This window comes from Monopterus albus, unplaced genomic scaffold, assembly GCF_001952655.1.
Source record: "Monopterus albus unplaced genomic scaffold, M_albus_1.0 scaffold93.1, whole genome shotgun sequence".
NCBI classification, from domain to species: domain Eukaryota; kingdom Metazoa; phylum Chordata; class Actinopteri; order Synbranchiformes; family Synbranchidae; genus Monopterus; species Monopterus albus.
In genome coordinates, this window is record NW_018127973.1 from 49,479 (window position 1) to 68,001 (window position 18,523).

Sequence of the window (18,523 nt, forward strand, 5' to 3'; positions counted from 1 at the left end):
GCATTTGCTTCCCATTTATCTATTAAGCCCCCTCCCTCATCACGTATACACTGCCACTGCATCGAGCAGTCACAAAGAACCTTTCACACAGGAGCATCTCCCATGCACGCGAACAGCACAGATTCTCAAGCACATGCATGTGCAGCAACCACTGCTGTATGTATGCCATCTGATACTCTGATAGGTACTACACTTAACTGTACTGCCCTGAGGGCTTTGGCTTGATTATTCTGCTGTGCAAATTAGAAAGGTCCTTTCCATAGTGCAGTTGCATTCTGTGTGTATTTATGTTTGTATGTTGGGCACACATTAGCCTAAACACAAAGCAGCATTCTTACAGGTTTAACGGACAGCTTATTTGACTCCCCTGCTTTCCCCCTTGCAATTCTGGTTGGTGGCACACAGGTTGCCATGACACCAGACTGTTTTGTCTGCCCTTTGACCTCTCTTAGGGGGTGCTGTGGTCAATCAGGCATTACATGTGAGGGGTAAATAGAAGGGAGGAGAGGGAGGAGGGATGTATTTCCTCTCTAAAAATGAGGTCCAAAAGGTTTTTCTATACATCTGCTTTGTATGGAGTAGAAGGTGGGGAGCCTCCGAGAGGCTCACAGTGAAACAAAGACACATGTGCACATACAGGCATGGCAGCACTCTGCAGGGGTAAATGAACTAGGCTGGAGATCCCAGGGGGCGGTGAGTTATTATGTTCATTGTGCAGTCGGCCAGCTAAAGCTGTTTGGCTGCTTCTTTTGAAGTTATATTTATCAAACCGGAGCAGGAGGCTTAGCACTCCAAGCTGGTGCATCTCTTTGTCCACAATGAAGAACGCATGTTTGCTTTGAGGCAGCACTTGAGAAGCAAAGCAAAGTTAAATGAAGGTGATTATAATTTAATTTATTTGCAGAGTGAAAAGCCTTTTACACTGTTAGTCCTTCTGTTCTGTATATCAGAATTATACCAAAAGTTAGACACTCATTCATCTCTCATGTTAATTTATGTAATGATAATTGACAGTTGCAATGCAGTTTAAAGATTAAAATACAGCAGCTCACAAGTAAGTCTGTAACTTCTCATGGTTTTGTCCAGTGACACTTCAGCTATTGCAGAGTCTGAACTCATTACCTCTTGGCAAAACAGTCTCTGTATTCATGAGGTCAGTTTGTCTCCCTCTAACCTCTGTATGTGTGTGTGTGTGTGTGTGGCCTTCGCTTCCTGTCTGAGGAGCACCTGGTGATGAGTGAGTAATATTTTTATATTATACGTACATATCTACCTGTTCATATTATGCACTGTGTGTGTGAACAGTGAATGCATTTTCAGTGGATCTATTTGTTAAACACGTGTGCCAGCATATTGTTAACATGGGCTCACACATATTTCCACACCAGTAAGTTAGGTCGAACAGACATAAACACATGCACAGAATCCATTTTATCAAATCTGTTATTTAACAGTTTTTACGCTATTTAAAAACCCTAACAGCTATAGGGTTTACACAATATACACAATATTGCTTTTCTTCTTGCAGGTAACAGTTTATTAATATTTTCCCTGTTATACACAAACACTGGCAGATGATTTAATAACAATTTTGGCAAACGATATGTCAGAATGTCATAAAGGAAAAATTTTACTCATGACTGTGATCAGCTATTTGGGGTATTAGTCACACTTACTGACATTTCTTTTTGTGTCTCATATTCACTGTCACACTTTAGTGCAAAAAAAATAAGCTGAGAGAATCTCAAGACATTAGCGCTGCAGGGCAAGGCTTTTCAACTGTGTCTCAGGGACCACCATTCAGACTAAGCAGTAACTTGAGGACCACTGTTGTGTGGCAGATGAATCGGACGGGCGCTATTTTAATCCTGAAAGTCACCTTGGCTTTTGTAAATGTTATATATTTGCATGAATTTGAATATTCACAAATAATAAGTAATACATGGAAATGTGTTTAAAAAAAATCAAATTAAAAAGATTCCTTTTGTGAAACTACATTGTCAAATCAGTTAGGGGCCACCTGCAATGCCTTCACGGACCACCAAGGGGTCGCAGACTGCTGGTTGACAACTGTTGTAGGGCTCATGCTCAAAACCTCCCTTCAAAATGTAATTTGCAAACAAACTAAACAAAAATATTTAATTATTTTTTTCTGTTGTCCACATATGAATTAGGATTTCACTGTGCCATGACAGTCAGGTCCTTTTGCATTTTGTACATCTGTGAAGAAGTTCATTTACAATACATCAGGACTGTCCTTACTCATAAAATGCATTCATTGTCTCTGTATGCAATCACACATGCAGGCACTCACATCTATTTCATTTGTTGTTTTTCATTTTCTGGAGACTTAACCTGCGTAACCAGCCCTTATCCTAAACTTAACCTAACTCCAAACCAGGTTGTAAACCTAAAATTCAACAATTTACATGGTAGAGAGACCGAGTCCCCACAGTGTTAGTCTGTAAACAGGTTTCAGTTCCCACAACGTAATACCAAACACATACACAAATACAGTTGCATACATTCATTGGCTATTTTAAGGCTATGCACAAAATAGACTGATAACTTTAAGGAGCAAAAGGCTTTTTATCTAAAGTGGATTTTTTGTTCTTGGTCAGAAATGATCTCATAAGGTAATTAAAAGTTCTAAATTCACATTTATCCAAACATTCTATAATAGCTGCACACAGTGAGGTAAATATAGTATAATGATCTAGCCACTGCAGTGCTCCAGCTGACCACATGCTGTAGAAAGCTAAAGTCTCAAAGTAATTTATGACCCGTCGAAAATAAGATTTGATACAAAATACAAAAACATGTTTCAAGGTAGCAGTTGCTTCTGTGCTGCTTTGTTTGCCAAAACAATAACCATTTTTTTTTACCACACCCCAACCACCATCTCACACACACACACACCCACACACTCCTCCGCTGCTTTTAAAGCCAGTTGTTTCATTTCTAAGCGTAGTTTTGTTCACCACGCATCTGATTGGAAACTTTGAAAGGGAGGAGCTATGCAAGGCCAGACACCCACCAATCCCAGCCTAAGGAGATTGATAACTGTGCCATAGCAACAGTTTGGCTAGTTGCCAGGCTGTTTGGGTTGCCAGGCAAAAGGTTCCCATGGCAACATTCATTTGCCATCTTGGTATATGAGGATGGCGTCAACCAAAGCAGATTAGTGTAGGATAGAGTATTTCTCTCACCTGGGAGAAGAACATACACGTTTCAGCAGATCGTAGTGTTCCTCTCTTATGTTACTTACATTGCAACAATACCACGATGTTGCTCTCAGTCAGAGATGTTGGGTGCATTACTCCAATGCTAGGAAGTAGCAAATTTCCTATATTCATATTTAGTATTTACACTGGGCTTTCTGGCTTTGGCACATGAAAATATTGTGGTGCTGAACATTCAAATCTGAATATTTTCCATCTGTCATTTTTCCCAGAGTTATATTACGTGCAATCACTGCTTTGAAAGTGAAATTGCCTAGATGTGCTGACTGTAACCATTAAGTGATATATCCCAGTGTGTGTCACTGTATGTGGGTAATGACCAACTATGAGAAGAATTTTGAACTTGAAGTGAGGCCACCCCATTTATGAAACACCTCAGACATTTTTCATAGTGGAGTAGTCTTTCACTGCCTGCTTAAGGGTGGAGTGAGCAAGAGGGAGAGGGAGAGAGAAGGATAGCTGACATTGGCACAATTACACTGCATTTCTGCGTGATTTGACTGTAAAAATATTGCAGACATGAGGTACAAAGCAGAGGAGGTTGTGGGTGTGAAAAAAGGCCAGCCAGGGTGTGTGTGGACAGAAAGGGCAGGAAGGGGGTATGAAGACAGAGGGTGGTTAAAAGGGTAAGAGGCGGGAAAAGGGGGCCCATGAGGGCTAAAGCAGAGAAAAGGTTGAGTGAGTGAAAGGGGGGGGGCAGGGGCTGCACTTTGGGACAGGAGAGTGAAAGGGAGTGGCAGAAAGTAGAGGATTAGGACTCTAAACACATACCAACAAGAAGAAAGGACATAAATTCACTTGGCAACATTTTTGCAGCGTGTTTTTAGACGGGCTATCTAGTTTCTTCCTTTCTATGTCTCTCTGTTCTCACAGCCATTGTGAATCCACAGCTGCACAGTTCAACACGAGGCCTGCAGAAAGATAGGTGCGGTCAATGATTATTTTCTTTAGTGTAATACTTCCAGAGCAAATGCAGTGCTGCTTGCAGAGCTCCCACATATTGCCCTCTTTTGTCACTGTTGCAGCCTCAGGGGATGTTTTAACTTCACATTTTGAAAACAGTTGCGATTCTGAAATCAGCTTTATGTCAGTAGGATTTGTTAATATATTTTGGTTTGCAGCAGCAGCTCTTTAAATGGCATTTTCACAGCACATCATCTTGCCCTAGTTACGTCTGAATCTGTGCTCCGAGTAATGTAATGCTCCAGCACTGTAGCTGCTGGAATGTACCGCTGTGCCAGGAAACATGGTACTGTAGCATGCAACAATTACAACTTCTACGCTGGGCATCCACAGATCTGAAATAAGGTTTTAGTTAAAAAATCAGTTTATTCACTTTGTTTGATGTGATGAAAACACCATATAAACTGTGGAGCAGTCACCCAGTTTAGATATGGAAGTTGACAGCAGACTTGATCATGATGACAGTCTTACAGCAGATGGCATTTAACTACCATGAAAACCTCTTAGCTTTAAGTAGAACCAGACAGCTGATTTGGATGAAATGCTGCAGTGAGTAAATGTTTGAAATCCAAAACACTATGGTTTAATAATGAGTTGGACACAATAATAGGTGGTGATTGTTTTTTTGTTTAAGATGGAAGAGAAATATATGAATTTTAGCCATTGCTTTACTGAGTGGAGGTTTGATGGGAGAACAGATTGGGCACTTGTAACAACCTGTATATAACAATGCTAGGACAGCCGAACCCTGATGATTCATAAGCAGCATTTTGTCAGTGATGATGCTCTGTTGCAGAATCAGGTGGTGTGGAAAGAGCAGGGCAGATAAGTAGGATAGAGAAGTGAGAGGGAGTTTACACAGTCACCAGTAGAGGGCAACAATTGCAAAGAAATGTGTGGAAATACTTTGAATGGTCATAGGAAACAAAGCCATTGTAGTATTCACACCTGCATAGATGTGTGGAAGTGGATTTTCATGGGTCTGTTCCAACACTGGCAAACTTCAGAGCAGCAGTGTTGCTCTGACATGCTGTACCACCCAGAGCTATGCACTCCTACAGTACATTCGATGATGTCAGCCTCATCCTTCTGCTAGACTCCTGTTTATAAGTCATTTATCTGACTGATACTGTTGCTGCCTCCATATGCACATGCTCTGTGTTGCTTTCTACCAGGATGTGGTGCTGCCTTTTACCTGAGCTCCTCCACTGTGGCTACTAGGCACTTCCATTCCTGCAGCATCATTGCCTTAGCCCTAACTCGTAGATCACCCATCCAGTTCAATCACAACTGCAGATTCATTCCCCATTGTATGTTATAGAGTGGTAAACTGCATCTCTTCAGACAAAACCCATCACTGTCTTCCTGCTATTAATAAAAAAAAGTCCAGTTTATCAAGGGCAGCCATATGCACAGATAAGCATGTACCACAAACTGAGCTCAGTGCAAAAAAGCAATACTTTGTTTTGTCAGAGTATTAAAATATATTTCCTCAAATCTCAAAATCACAGGAAAAAAACAGCATGAAATCATCCTTTACCACAACCGAGCACTCACAGAAAAGAAAATCAAAGGGGTAAATCCCTTTTGAGTCTGTACATCCAACACTCACTAAAAAATGTAGTGGGAAAGATGTTAACTATTTGAGTGTATTGCTACCAGCTAGACTAAAATAAGCAATGAAGTAAGGCAGACAGAAGCCAGGCACCTGTGTCAATTCTGCGTCAACTTCTGTATAAATAACATTCGACTTGCGTCCTGCTGGTGAAGATCTTCTCTGGAGCGCATCTCTACAGTCTGTGCTCTGCGGTGTGAGGTAGTTGGTTGTATGGTTTCGCATAATAAACAGCCTGGAGATAACTGTACAACCTTCTAGCTTTCCCTGCGGAGTCACCTTTTGCCTCGTCTAACCTACCACCACCCCACCCAGCAGAGAGGTAAGTGTGCTGTTATACTTTGGCACAGGATCTAGTGGTTAATAACATGATTTGTCCTTTTCAACTGCGACACTCTGTTGAGAAACTTTCCCCTTGGGCAAAGTTCTCAGGAAGCCTTTCTAACTTCCCCATGAGTTTGTGTATCATTTTACTTGCAGCAGCTGTGTGGATATGCACATTTTATAGTTGTAGCACCTGTTTGTCAGGAGGCTCAACTACGGCTTGATAGGTTGTATACCAGCAATCAGTGGCTCCCACTGAGTGGCAACCTTATGACTACTTTTTCATCATAAATATAACAAAGGAAAAATGGAGTAATAAATAAATCATAGTTCCAAATGAAGCAAAAAAACAACTAATCATATGAGACGTAAATTACAGGAGCCACGTACATTATACACAGCCTTACTATGGAAATCATGAACCCCTCATGATATCCATGTATTATTGTATGCCACAACGGGTAGAGGAGCCTTGTTTATCTGACATACATTTACATGCATGCTACTACAGCTTCCATGTTGTCGCTTTGTGCAGTCCCCTTCATCCATCAACACACGGTATCACACTCATTTTTCCAGTTTTATTGCCACAGTACCTTCCCTTCTCTTTTCCCCACAGTATGTCAGACTGGTGGTTGAGACAGCGGCCATCTGCAGTGCGTTATAGCTGGCTCTCCTCCCTTCCTGGATGCCGGAAAAAAGGGGGGCATATATCAGAATTGTGCTGATTTGGCACTGTCAGTCGTAGTGTTCTTTAACATCTACCACACTACACTCCTCTCCTACCAGAACAGACAGTTGAACATCTGACATTTGTGAGGTGTGAGGGTCAAGGATAATGTATATGGGTGGAAGGGCTATCTGCCCTGCTTTTTTGTGTTTGTCATACACCAGAAATTGTTTACACCAGTGGCCGATTATACTTGGCTCCTTTTCCAGCATGGCAGATGCTGCACGCTGTGCATATGTATGTGCAGACTGTTGTATGAACCTATTTTCATACATTCACGTCTACGTATGCTGGTCTAAACAAATGTCTTACAAGACTGGAACCATGACAAAAATATCACAACTACCCGGAGTATAAAGCACCACCGGGATCCTTGAAGCATCCTGCTCTCTGTAAACTCTAGTTTGCCCTTTTTCACATGTGTGCACATACAAAAAGTTTCTACGTGTCATGAGTAGGGATGTGCTGGCAAAAACGACGCTGTCTTTAGTCTCTTGAGAGGGAACGGTGAACTAGAGCATCCCGATCCCAAGACAGACAAGGCAGACACCATCCCAGACTGATGATGTCATTCCTGTGGAGCACTCCCAGTGCTTTGTCTCTCAGTGGCACTGCAGAGTGCAGCCGCAGGCAAGCACACATACATACACACCTGTCTGTGACATTCTGCACTGAGGTTTGACCACTGCTCATGCCAGAGAAAGCTGCTTTTTTGTTTTGTTTTGTTTTTTTAAGCCAAAATGGCATCCAGACAGCCGCCATTTGTGCTCCAACTATTTGCAAGAGAACAGACAGTGGAGAGCAGGCAAAGACTCCTGCACTCTATAATTTATTCATATGTGCAGTATATGTATAGGAATTTGTCTTGGTGACATTAGTGCAGGATCAGGTGGAATATGTGTGCTGCACAAGCACGTATTGCACAGGAACTCACATTCAGTGCAGCACACATATTACACAGATCACAGCAGATTGTGGAAACACATTTTGCATGTTGTTTCTATGCAAATTTAGGTGGCATGGTATTACAGCATGATTGTGGCTACGGAAGATGATGCAAAGAGTCCTTAAGTGCACTGGAGCTGTGAATAAAACAGGATAGGATGAGAGCAGGAAATAAACTCAGCTGTACAAAGAACACTTGCTGCATGACACAAGTGGCACAAACTAAAGGCAGTGTGGGTACTTTATCAATATTTTTGAGATACTGTGAATGTATATTGTATATATGACATATATTGGGCCCTTGGCTTATATATTCATGAAACAGAAACCTCAACTGAAGTGTTTTGAAAGAAGATGCAGTTCCCATCTTGTTCACTTCTTGCTTTTCCAACAAAAGGCTTTTAAAATACTCACTAAATGTTACAAGAGATCAATGTGTGTACTTGTCCCTGTATTTTTCTCAATTTCATAGCTCATAACAATTTCGTGTTAGCTAGGGTGTTTAGTTCCTATCCATCAGTGAGGGCTCAGTCACTGTTTATTCCTTTAGGGCAAGAATAATGTCTTTTCTTTTTCAGTTTACCCTCATTTTCACTAAATGCGCGACACATTTGTGATAGTCTCTGTTGTACAACATGGTCAGAACACTTTAAGGCCATTAATGATGCTTACCCATCAAGTGCAGTGTTTATGCTCCATCTTGCTGAACAGACAGCCAATCAGTGGGGCTAAATTAGATTTACTTTCATTTCTGAATTTCCCTCGGGGCCATATGATTCTGTTATCCAACAAACACAACTGCAACTCTCTGTCCTCTCCTAGTGCAGTGCAAATATTAGACACAAACTGCCTTTAGCACAGAAATATTAAATGTGTAAAAACATTAGACAAGTGAAAATATTACGCAACATTATAAATGCAAAACTGTTGCAATTTCTTTGTTTATACTTGCAACACAATGTGTGAATGTGCAAGGAGGTGTTTGCATTTTTTTCTCAGTATTTCATTTTGTTTAAACAGCTTTCATTTGTGCCCCTTTAGTTTGTTTGTACTAAACAGCTAACTGCTTATTGTTTACCTCTAATGTTAAGCTGTATAATCAAGGCACATTCTTGTAATTAGAAAAGCCTTCCACAAGGGTTTATTTAGCGTGTTTGATGTCACTCCAGCTGCAATTTACAGTTGTCTTGGAGCAACACCATAAATCCCGTAATCAATTTGATGATGGTATGATTGCTGTACACATAGGAGGAAGCAGTAATGTCAGGCTCTCAGGTTCATGAGACTCCTGGGCTTCATATTTTCTCTCTATTCCCATCCTATTAGAGATTCTGACCCTCCCCCTCCATCCCCACTTTCTACTAGCCTTTCTGACACCCACCCTCCCCCACCATCTCCCTCTGACAAACACACACACACACGCCAAAACACACAGTTGCTTGCTTTGGCAGGCATACACACATATAATCACAGACATGCATGCACTCACTGCACTCTGTTTCTATCTCTCACACGTTCACACACATATATGTAGCTCAAACACTGGATTGTGTGTGTGTGTGTGTGTGTGTGTGTGTGTGTGTATGGGGGGGTACTGTGCTAGTAGAGATGTGAGGCTTGAAAAATGTTAGAAGAAAAAGAAGGAGATGGAAGGATGATGACTAGATAGAAAATGGGAGAGAGGAAGGAAGAGAAGAGACTGAGGTAAAATAAAAGCTAGAAGAGACGACTGGAGACCGTGAATGCAGCACGGTGGGTAAATGGCTATGTGTGTGTCGTCTGTAAGTGTTGGATAGCATGTGCGCCGAGAGCTTTGGTGTGTGAACATGCAGAAATAAGGAAGATTTTTTTCTCTCTTCTTGATTTTTCTCTGGTTTACACCTCTGTGTGTTTGTGACGGCAGCCCTGCTGAGACAAAAGGTGAGAAGCTGTCAGCTCTGTTGGTGTTAGTCAGATAGGTAGGTAGAGAGAAGAATAATGGAATCAATACTATTGTCTGTAACCTACCTGCCGCTGGGCTCTCTGTCTGGCCCCAGCATAGAGCAAAAGGGAGAGAGAGAGCGAAGAGGAGGCACACACTCACTCTGACTGGAAAAGAAAAGAAAAGAAGAGGCTGACTTTAAGGTGACTGTCTTTTTTTTCACATTTTCTCTCAAAGGTGAATGTCTTACGTTTAATGTAGATTAAGGATTTTGTGCTTATTTTCTATTCCGTTGTGATATGCATTTTTAGCAGAAACTTTTTCATCACTAATTCTTCGCATCATTTTCTACGACAGTATTAAAAGTCATGTTTTGCTGTTTGTGCATGGCTGTGCGCATTATTCTAACTGTATATATTTTGTAGTGTAACTGTGACATCCTGTCTGTGTTTGCAGACACTGATAAGCCTTTCAATTAGTGTCTAGGCTGCATGTTGTCGACAGGTCGTCCACATTTAATTTGCACCTTGTTTGAATTCTCACTTTCTTTAACAGCATATTTTTACATCTCAAATGGAAATGTCCCTTGTTATAATTACCTTATTTACATCGGGAATGTAAATTAGAAAAAAAAATTATAGCAGCTGCCACTGAATGGCAATGTTTTACGATACACATTTAAACATGCTGCAGTTATCATGAATGGTCATTTCTGTTGTGCCATGCGATTTGGCGTCATTACAGTAATTCACAGTTTTGTTTGACTTATGCTGACATAAATTATAGCATTTCAAACTAACTTAAAAACAACCTCTACTGCAGACAAATCCATAATTCATTCCGAGGTGAAGCTATGACAAACGTCTGCTGTTCCCTCTTGTCTGCCCCAGCTGTCATGTGTGTCACCTGCGACAAAGATGATCTCAGAATCTCACTTCTATATTCCAAAATCCTGAGGCCTGCAGCTCACGAAGTCGACCTGTAGGTAAAGACAGAAATGCATTATTGCAGCTCAGTTTGGTGCAGTACGCGTCACAGACACATTGCACCTTTAGTCACATTCCCACTGAGGTGTTTTACATGAAAATATGCTTCCCTGACAGATGGGTCATAAAATGTGCTAATTTCCCCTTTCCACAACATGTGAACATATTTGGTCTTCCACAGTCAGTGTGTGTCATTCTGACTGTCTACCGGTTGGTGGCATCGGCCTCTAGCGTTCCTGCGCAATGATTCTTTTTCTTTTATCACCAAAGTCTTATTTTGCTCTTAATATTAAATTAATAAAATATAGTATGATAATAAATACTGCACAGACATTGTCAAACCTGTGAGACCTGTGTATCTTAAAGTGTCTCTGACTGAATGTACATGGACCGTATTTCTCTGTAAATTCATCAAGATGTAACCATCTAAGTTTCCTTTACAGGCAGTTGTGGAGGATTAGAAAGTTCAAGAACTAAAGATATACCCTTTTTTGACATTCTGTTTATGTTTAAGGCAAATATTTGGCTCTTTATGTCTTGTATATGCTTGAATAAAGTTATACAGTTATTATGAACTAAACATAAATGTCCTTTTCTTTGTCATTTTAAGTTACTTTATGATAATTCTACAACTGCTATGTTTCTTACATTTGATTGAAGCTGATTTTAAAGCCTTTTACCTCCCTGAGCTCTGAAAAGCCAGTAGATGCTGTGATTTCTCAGTGCCAGCTCAATAAATCATGTTCAGTATGTCCATGACTTTAAACAATAGTTTAAAATGCAATGTTTTTCCTGAAATAATTGTGTCTCCTTCACAATGTGCTCAGCTCAGATTAGTTTGGTTGAGATGCAGACCAATGTGATTGTTGTGTGAAAATTGTGTTTTAATTGAACTGATAAGCTTTGCTGATGTGTAGTTAACCAGGAGACCGGCTGATGCCGCAGAATCCAAATGTCAGATGAGGTCATGTCTTTGTCTCGGTGCAGAGATTCTGCAGCCTTTTTCAAACCAAATATTCAAACTCTCCCTGTGTATTTTAATGTTAATCGTTTTAATTTCACAGTATGCCCCTCTGTCCCTGAGACCCTTAACCTGTGAGGTCAAAGTAGGTCACAGGTGAGGTCCTCGGGAACAGGGCTGCATTCAGTTTCAACGTCCACTAAAGAGGAGCCTTTTGTCAAATATTTTTACTTGATAAATACCTGTTTTAAAGTATTAATGCTTTCTTTGCCATTGTCACCATTCTTTCTTACTGTATGTTTCCTCAAACTGCTTCATTGTGGTTATTTAGCTATCATCTATCATCATTTATGTTACTGAACAGGAAGACGATTAATCCTCCTGTAGCACCAGTACTCTCAGGGGGCCAACTCTATTGGCTGGCTTTGTGCTATAGCCCTGAATAGGGGCCAATAAGAAGACAGCCACGGGTTGTGACCCCGTCATATGTCACTTTCAAAAATCAGTGGAGCTTTTAACTCAAGCGTATGTTTTTGTACTTTGTACAGGAAAGGTTGCACTTATTTTTTTTTTATTCTGTAACTTAATAAAATATGACAGAACAGTTTGGGTAATGTCTGTCTGCATGAAGCACCAGTTTGTGAATGTAAAATGGAATGCATTCCCTTTTTTTCTGAATAAAAATGGCATCTTACACATAAATAAAAAGTACCCTTTTTATCACCAAAATTTTTTATATATTTTTCATGTTCTGGTGTGTTTGAAAAGACATTATCAAAGTGCCCTTGTTGCCACACACATGCTGTATACAGACACAATAGAATGTGTCTCTCTCACACACACAAACATATTTGAGATTTTCTGTGGCTGACCGTCTGACTAGCGCTCAAACTTTGGCAGTCCTGGAGCAGATGCTTGCCTAATATTGATTGGCTTGTCTGTGTGGAGACAGATGAATGCATTAGTGCCCAGCTCACCCTGCCACTGGAAATATATTAAGTTCATGTATTAGGCACCCTGTCTGGTTGTCATGGAGATGCACCGGGAGCGAGGGACCACTGAGGAGGGGTGGGTGGTGTAGGGTATGAGGAGGATGAGAGACGAGTGGGGGATACAGGATGTGATGAGGCAGTCTACTTGATTTGTAGTCCCACTCCCTCTTCCTCTTCCCCTGCCTCCGTCTGTCACTTGTGTGTCCTCTCCTCCCTCTTGCACCTTTTTCTCTTCCCTTTGTTTCTCCTGACTTTTCGTTCCCCTCCAACATTTTTGCAACGCTACTTTTTAAATTTTCTACTTCCACCCGCAAGAATGTGCACGTTCTCTGTCTCATTCCTTTCATTCTGTTTGTCCCTTTTGTTTCTTTCTTTTTATTTTGGTCTATTTGGCTTTAATTCTCCATCTCACCGTCCCCACACAACCAGTTAGACTTTTATTGTTTGTATATTTCTCTTGGGTTTTCTTTGCCAACACGCATTCCATGTACATAACAATTTAACTCTTTCTTCATCTGCCCCTCTCCCCCTCCACCGCCCTCCGCCACCGCCTCCCTCATTGGCTCACTCCAGCTCTGTGCTCTGCAGTAAAACTGGTGCATTGAGGCAGCAGGAAATGGGGACTAGAGACAATAGAATGGAGGGAAGTATAGAGGGGTGTCTATGATACTGTCCTTTCAAACCCAAACATGATGAGAAAACATGAGCAAGACACTTTCAAAACCTTTTCTTTTAATCTCATGTGGGACAGGCACATACAATTTCTATCCAAGGCTTTATTTTTCTAGCTTCTCTTGGAATATTAAGCCTTGGAATTTCCACATTTACTGTCACTATGAGAGCAGGATTTGAATAAAAACAGTTGTTTTAGAAATCTTTGTTCAGTTTGATGCTTATATTGGAAAATGTGCACATGTGCTTTGTGGTTCGTGTGTGTCTGCTTGCTGTTCAGCAGCTCTCTAAGCTGCTATCAGTGCTTTGTTGATGTGGAGGACAGTCTTCGCCTGTGTTGGGGTTACATTTTGACAGAACACAATATCAGAAGTGTCGACACCTGCTTCATGGAGCTGGACCGTATATTCAACAACAATGAGAGTGTAATTGAGGCTGGTAGAGTAGGTGTGAAAAATTACCTTTTTATGTTTTTTAGAGTGTTTTATAATTTGTCTTTAAGGCAAACATAATGAAATTAGTAAATCGGCTCTAAGTAGCCATTTGAAAACAATTAGCGATTAGCATGTGCAGAGTGAGGCAACTGACTTATATTTGTGTGATACTGTATTTGTTCCTCTTTCAGGTAAAGGCTATGACAAACAACTGAAGGAAATTCTGGATGCAGAGATCCTGCCCATGGTAGAGGAGTTTGACCAAAGGCTGAATAGCGGTACCTAAAATCTTGCTCTGATAGACATATGACTGCACATGCAAATGAGTTTTTAGAGCATTAGAATTGTTAAGTGAGGTCAGAAACAGAGGAGAGTTAGAAATGGGAGATTTTTAAATGATGCCCTAAAGCACACAATCCAACAGGATATGTTGAGCCAAATATTTCTGTCTTCTCCCTCCTCCTCCTCCTCCTCCTCCTCTTCCTTTCCATCCATCAGACACAGTGTATGAGGAAAAGCTGCAGACAGCAGCAGACAATTTCATCGCTGCTGCCTCCAAACTGCCTAGAGGTGAGACATGGACTCTTCCCCTTTCCTTCATCTTTTCATCTGTAGCAAGGCCTAGATTAGGTCATTACAGCTCCCTCTGGTATCTCTGCTTTCTCTGTAATAAGCTAGATACATTATTGCAGCAAATACTGTGGAGAATAAAGGAAGGAGTCAGGTTGATCTGGCACCGACACTAAATCAAGTCATCAAAATAAAATGTGTTAATCTAACTATCTTTCTTTCTTCCCACAGTCTCTGGATGTTTTCCTCCATGTGGTTAGTGCCTTTATTCCTTTGTGTCCATTCACAATCATGTTTTTCTGTTATTAGAAACAGAATATCAGTGTGAGTTTCATGCACCCATCAGGTTTTCAGAGTGCAGGGGCAGTGTACAACTGTATTACCTGCCAGTATGACTCCTGTGAATTCCCTCTCGACTGTCCAAGTGAGTATTAATATCCTGTCCAACACGTTGAATCGCTGATACTGTTACATTTTCAGAAGGAAAAAGGGTGTACTAATTCAGACTTGACACATCCTTATGTAACTATATTTTCACCTTTATAAGCATCCTTGAAATTATCCTCTTTTGATCCTCGAAATGCTCTTAGCAGAAAGTGGGGATTTGAAAAGGAGACCGAGGCAAGGTTTTATTTCCACACATTATATCAGAGCCCCCAAGGTACTCTTTAAGTCCTTGCCTTTTTTATGCAAGGTGACAGTTGACTCCCACACACGACGGTATTTGTATCAACCCTGTACAGCGCAGCAGCCACTGTTTAGCATATCATCACTTTTACTCCACTCCTCAGAGACTGGGCTTAAGTGTTATCATTAAGGAGGGCTCAGACTGCAAGAGCTGCCCCCTGTGAATTTTATCTGTGCGTGTGTGTTTGTGTGTGCGCTTCTGCCTTCTGTGTGTATGGCCATATGTTTATTTCAGTTAAAGAAATTAGAGTAATGGAGTTCAGCAGAAGCCAGATGTGGTGCGACGTGCCCTTTCAGTTACCAAATGACATCGAGGTGATCTGGAGGTTTGCAGAAGAGGTATGCTCGGCATATTGTGAACCATTCAGGGTCAGGGCAATACCTTTAAGGGAATAGTTCAACATTTTGGGAAATATTAAGGTTTTTGCCAATATCACTCTCATATCTGTCTTTTAAATAAGGAAGGACTAAGGAAAAGGTGCCAGTCCATGGCTTATGCAATATGGATGCAAAATATTTTACAGTGATAAATTGGTCATATGTCGAAAATAGTGCCATCCCTGAATAAGCTAGCTGTACTAAAACACCGTTCAGATCTTTCATGTGAGTATGTCAGAGCCAGTCACTGTGAGTCAACTCTAAACTGAGCAGTGTATAAATTATGTTACTATCCTTAAATGGTAGCACAGCAATACTCACACAATCCAACACAGAGTGGTGGCTTGTGTAGGGAGCACGTTACACCAGCACCTCCAAAACTCACTAATTAATATCTTACATCTTTTTTAATTGGTACAAGATTTAATACTTTAATTTGTGAGTTTTATAGATGTATGTGTTTTTTTTTTTTGTCAAATTTTTAACAAGAAATCAAATACAGGTATTTTCCCAAAATGATAAACTGTTTTTCTAACTGCCCATACTTTATGTCTTTGTATTTGTACTGATTAACATAAATGAGCCCTGCAAATATATAAGCTGTAAGGGTTTATTCCTACAGGTGAAAACCCAGCAGGTGGATGAGTTTAAAGAAGTGACTGCAGGGGTGGACAGGCTCTATTCTATCCCTTCAGCCAGCTTGCAGCATCAAGGCACCTACCAGTGTGAGGTCTACTCAGGCCAACGCTCCATTGTGAGACTATATTTCTATCTCACAGGTAACAATATGCACCACTTCTTGGAGAAAGAATTGGAAATTGGGATTGATATTGGTCAATGACAAGACATTTGTAGCAGAACACATACTGTAAAACAACAGTTTGACACATACTTAGAAACTATACTGTACTTGGTGGATACGGATGTGGTAAATATAATTTATCTGTATCATCAAAGGAATGTAAAGAAAACCATGCAAACTTTATTAAAAGAGTTTGGTCTCATGAAATTTTAAACTCACATTGGATTGAGTGAATTTTATTTATCTTAGAAGGTGTAATGTCTGCTGGGATGATGGGAACAACTGACTGAATATTTGCTCACAGTACTATGATGTACCTTTTCAAAAGTAATAACAATTGGAGGTATAGTATAGACAAATATAATCAGCAAATTAAAATCATGACAAATCACACAGGCAATATTGACACATTATGAAACAAGACTGGCTAAATTTATAAAGTGAAATCATGGATGCTGTCAAAGAAATTATATATGTATATACATGTATTCATAAGCTTATTCATATAACTTTAATGTGTGTGCAGGTAGAGGTATAATTCCTATATTCTCAAAGTAGGTATTAATGTACATGCTTATCAGGCTTCAATGTGTTTATGGTGCACTTTTTCTTTTCTTTTTTTAACAATTATTTTTAAGGGAAGTTATTATAAATGTTTTTTTCACTAACTACTTCTTTTTGTTGCATTCTCTCTGTTCCTTCATCATCATTTTTTCCCTTGTATTCATCCTCTTCATCTCCCTCTCTCTGTGTCTAAGTGACCCCCCAGGTTGCGGCAGGCCAAACAGAGCTCCAGGAGACATTCGACCTGTCTCTTCTCCCAGGAGGGCAGTTTCTCCCTGCACTTGGTGGTCCTCCTCCCCGCTCCCCCCTCCTCCCCTTGCCACTGCTTCTCACTGCGTGTTTAACAGCTTTGCTGCTGTTGCTGTTCCTCTCCCTCGGGTAAGACCAAGCTATTATTGGCACAATATAAGGCATAAACAGCACAGAATTTTGCATACCTTTCCTGTATATCCAGGATGCCCCTAGTCAGTGCATATATATTTACAGTATATTGGTTGTTATCATGTCTCATTTTTTGTTTCTTGGTTGGGGGGGCTGTTTCAGGGCTCTGTATTTGTCATCATTACCAGTACAAACAAGTCATTCTGAACAGCCAAATGTAGATGAAGAGTTAGGATCCTGAGAGTTATGAAGATACATGTTGTGCAATAAAGGTATTTCATCCTCTGGTCTTTTACACAGCATTACATCATGGCTTACAGAAAACCTATGTATGACTCCCTCCAGCACTAGAGGGCAGAAGAGACCCAGTCTACACTGTACTGTGCTGTATGTACATGTCTTCTCATGTGTCTGAAACAGTGATAGGAAGTACTACTACCACTACATTTACTTACTGTACTTACTGTAAGTAAAATGCCACTGCCACTGGGCACAAAAACTAAACTACTAAGTTTTAAAGAAGAATATTGTATTTTGTACTTTGCTCGGTTTATCTAATAGCTATACAGCAGTTGCAAGTTATTCTGCATATTTATATTTTATAGACAAATACATATTACAAGGCAAAAGAACTGAGGGAGGGTTCATATAGGGTATGCAGTGGTAAAACTATGTAGTACTATGTGTTTGCTGGGGCTCAGTTTCTTACCAAAGGAGCCCTCAGCATGTGGACAGGAGAAACCATGGATTCCAAAACCTGTAATTAGTAGACAGCCCTATCTCCAGTCTGAGCCAAAATTAATAAATTAATACATATTAAAGAACAACAATAACAACAACAACCTGAGAGCAAATAAAGCCATGTGAAATGATGAAACATGATTCTCCCATATGAGACCAAAATATGTCTGTCTAAATGTATGAACTCATGTTGCATTAGATTGGTATCTTTTTTAAAATCTATATATATTAATTCATTTTTTATTTTTGCCCTCTCCTCATAGCCATGCTTTGTTTCCATATGGGAGAACCAGACAATGTTATCCAGCTCTTCTCTGACTGGTCCAGGCTGAAAGAAGACTCAGTCATGCAGATTACAGCCACCTGAGAGATGAATGTGTGTCTTTATATTTTCTTTTTGGCTCCAAACAGTGTTTTATTAAATTTACTGGGAGCTGTCAATACAGTGTGTGAATCTTTCATTTCACTTTTGCCTCAGGTTCCTAATTTCTGACAAACATTTGTTTTAGTTAGACTGTGCAACAGACAAAAATACTGCACATAATATAATGACATGACTTTTCTGAAGCTTTGTGGCATCTTTAACAGTGGTTAGTTAATATTAAGCCTAAGCCT

General features: G+C 40.3%; 1 protein-coding gene across 1 annotated transcript; it reads left to right on the forward strand.

Annotated features, from left to right (window-relative positions):
* Positions 1-1,206: 1,206 nt before the first annotated feature.
* spaca6 (sperm acrosome associated 6) lies at positions 1,207-18,318 on the forward strand. Its single transcript, XM_020608465.1, has 10 exons — positions 1,207-1,237; positions 13,977-14,063; positions 14,284-14,355; positions 14,587-14,610; positions 14,702-14,779; positions 15,278-15,381; positions 16,043-16,199; positions 16,981-17,164; positions 17,468-17,554; positions 18,172-18,318. Exons 1-10 carry the CDS (start codon positions 1,234-1,236, stop codon positions 18,224-18,226), a joined length of 852 nt encoding a protein of 283 aa, XP_020464121.1. The 5' UTR covers positions 1,207-1,233; the 3' UTR covers positions 18,227-18,318.
* Positions 18,319-18,523: the final 205 nt, after the last annotated feature.

Bases quoted from the DNA above. Each gene is read 5' to 3' on its own strand.
- spaca6 (XM_020608465.1), top strand. The intron at 15,382-16,042 runs GTATGCTCGGCA...TTATTCCTACAG, and splicing joins TCTGGAGGTTTGCAGAAGAG to GTGAAAACCCAGCAGGTGGA. The intron at 16,200-16,980 runs GTAACAATATGC...TCTGTGTCTAAG, and splicing joins ACTATATTTCTATCTCACAG to TGACCCCCCAGGTTGCGGCA.